This window comes from Physcomitrium patens, chromosome 14 (genome assembly GCF_059467195.1).
Source record: "Physcomitrium patens ecotype Gransden chromosome 14, ASM5946719v1, whole genome shotgun sequence".
Classification (NCBI taxonomy): Eukaryota; Viridiplantae; Streptophyta; class Bryopsida; order Funariales; family Funariaceae; genus Physcomitrium; species Physcomitrium patens.
This window is the reverse complement of record NC_143423.1, coordinates 13622380-13630723: the sequence shown is the minus strand read 5'-3', so window position 1 is coordinate 13630723 and position 8344 is coordinate 13622380. Positions and strand designations below refer to the sequence as shown.

Genomic DNA, 8344 nt, shown 5'->3' with positions numbered 1-8344 from the left:
AGGCGCCCATCGAGGGCGCGAGACGGCGATTTGAACCCTTAAGATGGGAGGGCCGTTATCAGTCCCCACGCGGGGGATTCGTTGCCATCGTGGCATGCTCTCCATTGGCGCAGACGCTGCTGACCCTCCCCAAGTTGCTGACGTGGACCTGATGTTTCTGACGTGGCCCACGGTCTCTCTCTCCCGCTTTGTTAGACTTATTTTCATGTAATCACACCCTGAGTAGCTATTGTATTCATGTAATGGAGATGTAATTGACGATGGGAGTTCGATTTTTTCTTCATATTATGGTCATGATATCACATCTCGATTTGGATGGGTTGCGTTACTTGTTGCCTTTTGTTGTCCAACGTTTTTTTTCAAAGTGTCGTGAAAATCATTTGCTTTAGTGAACAACAATTTGAGAAGCAAGGGCAAGAGGAGAGGTAGATTTGAGAGGCAAAAAGAATTTACGGCTGTGTGAATAGCACAGAATACAGTTCAGAATTGGCTAGAATTATGAGTTTTTTTAAATAAGATTTCTGTGACATTAAAGAAGCATGATTCACATTGAATTTCAATGGGTGTGGATAAATGCTTGTATTAGATGACACATCTTAATCATCTGACCCTGCATATCTTTACAAAAAAATTAATTTTAAACATTGATTATTTGAAATAATTCAAGATTTAACATCTCACATTCTTCTAGAAGTTAAAACATCCAAACTAACATATCTAGGAGCATTCTTTAAGTACAGCAACATGTATTTTTTAAATACAATATAAAGTTTTAAGTCACAAAAGACAAAAGATGGGATCTAATTCATGAATGATTTTTTAAAAAACACCATAAAATATATGTTACAAATTTATATTGTTTTTTGATGTTGTGAATCAATCGTGGACTTAATGTAACTACCTTGCGATAGATTTCAATAAAAAAAGATACGTCATAGGTTAACAACTAGCTTTAAGAAGATACTTGGCATTAGTAACATCGGACATCACCAATGACAATGTTAGGACGCACCTGATAACACGAGTCTAATGTTGACAGTTCTCTCATCTTTTCTGATGGGTATAGCTTCACTTACCAGTTGTTGCCGCACAAAATAGAAACAAAACAAATGAAAAAAATCGACAACGGCTAAGTTGTGGGGATTTCTTTCCTACTGAATAGTCAGTGAAACAAGGGCGGCGCGTTCCAATTCGGAAGCCTCTCTCAAATCTTTCATCAAAAATATAAAATAAACTGCGGAATGACGGGCAGTGTGAAAATTCCTACTGAAGCACTTATAATATCGAGGTCAAACCTGGCGAAGGATGATAAAATCGTTACGAGGATACGCTGCCTCAACAATCACTGTGATCTCACTTCCTACTGCCGTATTTCTAACAAGATTAGCTTGTGCTTGGATACCCAACTGCATGCCCACAACAGGAACACTGTTCAACACCGAGTACACAGGTTTCTGTTTCCCTTAAACATGGAAAACAGAAGTTTATAATTCAGTTTCAAACAACAAGCAAACCACAAAAACATACCTTTTCAATAAGCACTAGAGGCTCCCCTTCCCTCACAAAACGAAGCACTAATGCCTGAAATTGTGTCCCTCGTGGCTGCCTTCGGAGGTACTCTATTGCCCAGTACCTAGTGCTTGAAACTTGCAGCTTGCGAGCTTGCCTGCTCTGAAGATTGACCACCGCCATTACCGCTTCCACATAAGCACTTGAAAAAGGAGGAGGCTCGCCCCGTAGAATAGCCTTCACCTGTTGTTTGAAAAGACAATGTGATGCTGTTAAACAAACATAATTGTTCAGGGACGTACTAATGGGACCAACGTACAAGCCAAACCAAGGCTATACTTGCATTATGAAAAAGAGCTTCTACACAATCTATAATAATGCACCTCAGAATGATTTGCCAACCGCTTCTACTAATTTCATTGATGTGCGTAAATGAAGGGAGTATTTACTTAGTCCGCATAAATAACCAGTCTTCAGCCAAATAAAATTTTCGTGGCTCGAGACAAGTGATTTCAGCTTGGTTTTAGAAGCAAACGAGCGAAGTCCTATGAGTGCGCTCAAAGGGCGTAAATCAATCAATTTTGCTGATACATGACTAACCTGGTAGTGCGCTAAGAGGTCGCTGTAACGACGAATGGGAGATGTAAATTGCACGTATCCACGAACTCCAAGCGCTGCATGACTAATAGGCTTCATGAAACTCATGTCTGCACGGCCTAAATATCTTCTTAGTGCGAGGGCCCGACAGGGACCTTCTGGGATAGCCTCCATATCACCTGCTGGGATCTCTTGAGACGCCTGTCCCCTGTATGGCAAAGAAATGTTTTTCTCTTCACCAAAAGCTGCCAATGCCTCTCCACAAGCAATCATCATTTCCGACACTAATTGAGATGCCGGTCCTGCTTGATCAACCACTGACATGATAATTGAAGGCTTGGGGCTATCCGGATCTAGTACTTTAATACTAGCTTCGGGCACTGTTGCATCAATGGCACCCTGTTGAAACGAAAAAAGGGTCAAGGAAATGATACTTCTAATCAGTCACACGATGCTAAGAATAAAAATCAGACAAAATAGTGCAGCAACTCTTGGCTCTGATTTCCCTGGTAGAAGAGGTCATTGCTCTGAATATCACTTAAAGAAGAGCCATACAAAACTTTGGCTAGTGCGACAAGGCGAAAAGTCATAATAGAAAGAGGTACACCACCTGTGAATTTCGCCACTCTCGACGTGATTTTGCAACTTCAGCTAACAAATATAGCTCTGCCTCTTCCTCAACATTCATTGACAAAAGCTCAGCTGCATTATCATATGAAAGCCTGTATGTAGGCTTGATTGTGGAGCACATCACTTCACTTTCTGCAATACTTTTGTGGGAACTCACATGTCAATAATCCCAAAACTTCTCAGAAAGAAATTAAGGGAAGGAAAAAGACAAGAGTACTGGATTACCACCTCAATGACTGCCCGGACCTACGACCTGACTGTCAAAATACTCACATACATCAGAGGCATGAAAACAGTTGCTGATGAAACATAAGCGGTTGGCTCACCTGCCATCACAATGGAAGATAATCGACACAGTTAAAGCGCAAGCCTCGTGACCTTGTCTCAAGCTCATTACGGTAGAAGCTAAGTTCATAGGAAACATGGGCACAGCTCCAGTTGGTAAGTAAATCGATGTTGATCGTCGCTTTGCCTCTCTGTAAACTCACATCATCAAAATAAACCCTTCAATTATTCTTTCCGTAATTCGTAATGCTAGTTAATCATATCCATGTATTAACTTCACTGCAAAGTATATATTGTTGATACGGGACTCTATTCAAAGTGAGGCCAAAATGTCTTCTGGATTCACACGCTACTCTTTCGGTATCAAAAAAGATGACGGCCTCTCAATCAATAAAAGGTGATGTCTCATGCAACAGTTATTTTTTCATTTCAGTCACATTATTTTCGTGTCATTTTCATACTGCTCCATGCGAGAATCTAGTAGCTAGATAACAAGAAATACGATATTCGGAAAGCAGATGTAACTTTCCAAAGATTATCTGGTTAAACCTGCAAGATAGTAACCACAACTTGAAAGACTACCTACTAATACTCTCATGGTTTTTCAAGTCCAATTAAGAAATTTGAGTTGATTCGACCAACCAAAACCAATGAAGTTATGATCAAACTGCTAACGCCACAAGATCAAGACTTAGAGCGAATGTTACATCAAGACTGTTGACATAAGAAATCAAAATCTTCGTTTCCGATGAGATAAGTGATATATTGTGATAGTAAAACTAATATTTACTGACGTTGTTGACCACAACCCACATATGTTATTAGTACGTACTTATCTAGAAGGTGCATAGGTGGCACCCATCGAGTCGGATCGGCAACATGTATCCAAACCTTGATTCGCCCATCTGGTAAACGAATAGCGCTGAGCCCATCGTCTATCTACAACAATCAGAAAAGATAAAAGTTCCATCAGCATAACATGCCATCCAAGCATGTGACAAAATAATAAGCTCTATTGATCACGTATAATATTGTCTACAGGGACGAAGGACAAATAGGATAACTTTTACAGCAGAACATAACACAATTCGTTTCCGTAGGTAACAGTTAGTTTCCAACATAAAAGCAAGAAAAATCAATGTACCTCATCAGCATCTTCAGAGTCTATGGTGTAAACTTTCAAGTGGGTAAGGTCGACTCGATCTGCCTACGTAAACAGACATTCCAGACAAGACATGGCACAAAATTAAGTACATGTAAGTCTGTAGGAATGTGGATATTTTATGACTAAAAGCATAAATATTCGGCATAAATGCTACATCATCCGAGAATAAACACCAAAATCAGAACGGTAGGTATCAAACTCATTATTAGAGTGGTTAAAAAGTGAAGCCTAACAGTAAAGATCAGCGACTCACCAAATTTGTGTCTAAAGGAGGATTTGTCATCACACTCTGGGCAGCCTCCACACATTCACTGGAGAATTCTATCGGCACACCGGATTTCAGTAACTCAAGGTTCACATGCACCGGGAAAACGCCCATCTTAATTAACAAGTCTACTGCCGTGGATGACTTTTTGGAAATATTTAATGCCTCCAAGACCTATTTCCAAAAGATTGTTAGAAAAGAAATGCCCATCAGGATACAGAACACAGATGAGGATGTAGAACCTGAGAAAAGCAACCAAATTAAATCTGCTGAAATAGGTTGCAGGATTAGAAGGCCGATGGGTACCTCTACCCTGCACTTGAGTATCACAGGCCTGAATTCAGTTTAAGGCAAAGAGTCAAACCTCTTCAGCTAACTGCCTTTGCTGAGGTGCTTTAGGTGCTGAGGCAAGTTCTAGAGCATAAACTCTCAACGCATCCGTCCGAGCATTAAAATACGCATTAGATTGCCAATGGTTTAGTGGAGGTTTAGATTCGTGGGGTAAATCACAGGCACTCCGTATCTCATTAATGTATACTAAAAGTTCTTCCCGAGCTGCCTTCTCAATTATTTGTTGCTGCTTGAGGTCATTCACCTGCTTCCCAATTTCGAATCTTAATATCAAGATAATCACTACGGTGAAATAAATGCAAGACAAGATGCGTAAGATCCGGAAAAAATACCTGCGATATTCAAACAAAATCTAGAACAGGCACCTTGAATGAAAAGACTTGAAGGCCCTGGATATAATAGATAGTAAAACCTCTATCCCCCAACCCTGCCCTGACCACAAACCCCTAAACCCTAAACCATGTCAACCTGTGATAAAGGCCTGGGCTCGTAAATTGCTGACGGTCCCTTCTGTTTACATCGAAAATATACTTGTTGTGATATAAGCAAACGATGTGCAGCATAATATTCTATTGGGCCATCTCCATAGCAGATCTGCACAAGTCAAACTGGAGACTATTAATCTCCGAGCTAACACCTACAAATAGAAAATTTGATCACGAAGTCGCAATCACGTAAATAAGAACAAGCTGATCACCGACCTTAGCAAGCTCCACTGCATTCACATCTTTCTTAGCATCAAGCAGCTCCTCCCAAGCAAACTCCAGGAGGGATGAATCCTGTTCCCAAATGAGTATCAACAGAGTGAATGGCGGACGATAATCACACATTAGTAATATCTTACAAGGCAACTATTTGGGAGAGGCAGTACAGTCTTGGTTCTTATATCGTGATAACAATGATTTGACCTAAGCTTAGAGCATTGTCTAGAGCGCATATGACACGTTAAACAATTGATCATAGAAATAAAGGAACAACATCCCTTGCAAATAGAATAAGTCATAAAAAATGTTATCTAATATGTGATTTACGTATTAGCACAACTGAGAAGTAGATACATTCTGCGAATTCGCTAATCAAATTCATCTGAAGAACAATGAACCAGTCATAGCTGATCGTACACATGGATAAAAAGAACTTCGTCATCAAACGCACATATAACTTCACGTGGCCACAAATCAATATAACGAGATACCTCTAAGGTTTGAGCCTTGTTGATAAAAGCCGAAATATCAGCAGTTTTAAAATCTTCCGCACCGGGCACAATAAATGTGATCTGTTGTGGCTTCACGGAATGTACGTTCCCAAACTGTGATGGAAGACCAGAAGAATGAGTTAGGGCATATTGCAAAAACTCTACAAACATGGTCCCTATCATTTACACAATTTTGAGGAATGAAGAAATCAAAAGACGAGCCATACAAACACCAAACAAGTGGAAGAAATGACAAATTCGCCGATGATGTGAATAAGAATTCAAAGGAGTAATAATAGCATACTGCTTATTAACGAAATTAAAGCAACCAATCAGCAGAAACGGGTCTTTGTAAGGACCAAAAGGATGCTGCATTTTGATGTATGGAATCTCGAAGAGGAACTGTCTAAATTGATGATGATCAAAGGTTTTGAGCTGTATCACTAAATTATCACATTACTGAATAAGGTAGTTTTAAGCTTGCCTGATCGGCCGCAACCCAATTCTTCTTTCCTTCTGGTCTTTGAATTACAGCAAGCACATACTTCCCTGATTCTTTACTGAATTCCAACAACACGCCTTTCCGTAGAGTACCCTCTGAATGCTTCACGTCGGTTGTAGTTTCATTAACAATTGCTGCTTTCGCTATTCTGTACTCAGGGGGAAACAGAACAATAGACATTAATCTCAAATAATGAAGCAGTTATACGAACCTCAATGTCAATATCTACTAATTCAAAACATGATACCTAGAGACAAGTATAAGAAAGCCAATTGTTTCGAATCTCTTTAGAATAGATGGCTGCTAAGATAACAAGTGAGAACAATCATTAATGTAAATATTAAGTGAATTCTAAACAATCATTAGATTTTGCTCCTCTCATACGAAAAACTAATGAGAAAATGAATCAAAGCTCACGAATCAAAGCTACAGCTTTTGTTTTTTACTTCTAAACCTCTAAAAAGAGGGGCTTTTCTAAAACCATAAACCTGCATTTACATAAAGGGGCGTAACTGCAATTCATTATCATGAAGGTGTAGAAGATATGATACACAACGTTCACAACTACATTCAAGTGGAAAATCAGCTAGGGATACGCAAAAGAAGCTGACCGCACCTAAGTGTAATTGAATTGACAACATATGTTTAGGTTTAGATTGTTGGTTGGACTAAACCAAACACGGTGCACACATAGAGGCGTATCCTGCTCAAGCAGTGAGAATTAATTTTCTGAAGATTAACCAAGGAGGAAACCTTAACTCGTCAATGAATTGAAAAATCAAAAAAATGTAGACCGAGATGGAATCAGAATGCATTGCACAGGAAATGACAAAAAACAAAACAAAACAAAACCAAACCCTTGGAATTCGCCTCTACCTGCCACCAGTTATCCTCACATTAACCAAAAAAAAATAACAGAACAAACAATTGCAGGCAACACAAATGGCGAGTATCAGCAATCTAAAACAACCGTCAGAATTCGACCTCACCTTAACCGCAAAGGTCGTGCCGGCGCTTTCCTCGTCGCACTCTCAGCAATCCTAACTCCCGCAGCTAATCCTTTACTCGAGAAATTGACGCAAACCCATGGCAAAAACCTAGAAGACGCAACTAGCTTGGTACAAACGGAGACGGGAACGGGGCGGTAGTAGCCCCAGCTACACATTGGCCTCAGCAGGCATACGGCAGCCATATCGTGACCTGCTCGGCTCACTAGTACTTTCAACATCGACGCACCTCGCGTCCGTCCCGATGTCTCCCTCAACAGTAGTTGAAGTGATGCCGCTCCATCCCCGTGCGCATACACTACAACACCAACGCAGACACACACACCCCTTCCTTTCTATTCTCTATCTCACTGCAGTCATTCAGTGCAACCTGTGCCGCCGACTCTCTCTCTCGCTCAAATTACGAAACTACGAAACCCTGCGCTCCCAAACCTCAGCCAAAAACACCACAATGAGAACAAGCAAACACAAAAACAGAACAAAACGTGATCACGAGAACAAGGACGAAGACACCAAAACCGCCTTCGCAAGAACACCCCCCCCCCTCCCGCTGGGTACTTCGATGCCCCGTGTAAAAAGGGGTTTCCAATAACTTAGCATTTTGGATGCCATGTAGGCATTGCGCAATAATCCCCCTCTGTAGGACGGGTGATGGATTTTGCAGGCCAACTTGGATTATATGTATAAATATTATATCTTTTATAAAATTTATAGTTATTCATCTATTTTTTTATAATTATTCACAAAAACATATATTAAATAAAATTATAAAATTTAAAGTTTTGTGAAAATATAAAAGTAAGGGCAATTTGCTTGTAATTTTTGTCTTAAACATGTA

General features: G+C 40.1%; 1 protein-coding gene across 1 annotated transcript; it reads right to left on the bottom strand.

Moving 5' to 3' along the window:
* Window positions 1–951: 951 nt before the first annotated feature.
* Window positions 952–8019, bottom strand: LOC112291417 (ribonuclease II, chloroplastic/mitochondrial). The gene is made up of 14 exons (XM_024538770.3): window positions 7489–8019; window positions 6482–6647; window positions 5998–6111; window positions 5504–5581; window positions 5271–5396; window positions 4816–5046; window positions 4440–4625; window positions 4166–4228; window positions 3854–3960; window positions 3063–3212; window positions 2717–2876; window positions 2110–2505; window positions 1528–1752; window positions 952–1406 (listed from the first exon to the last, which is right to left on the bottom strand). Exons 1-14 carry the CDS (start codon window positions 7725–7727, stop codon window positions 1290–1292), a joined length of 2358 nt encoding a protein of 785 aa, XP_024394538.1. The 5' UTR covers window positions 7728–8019; the 3' UTR covers window positions 952–1289.
* Between the last annotated feature and the right edge of the window lie 325 nt (window positions 8020–8344).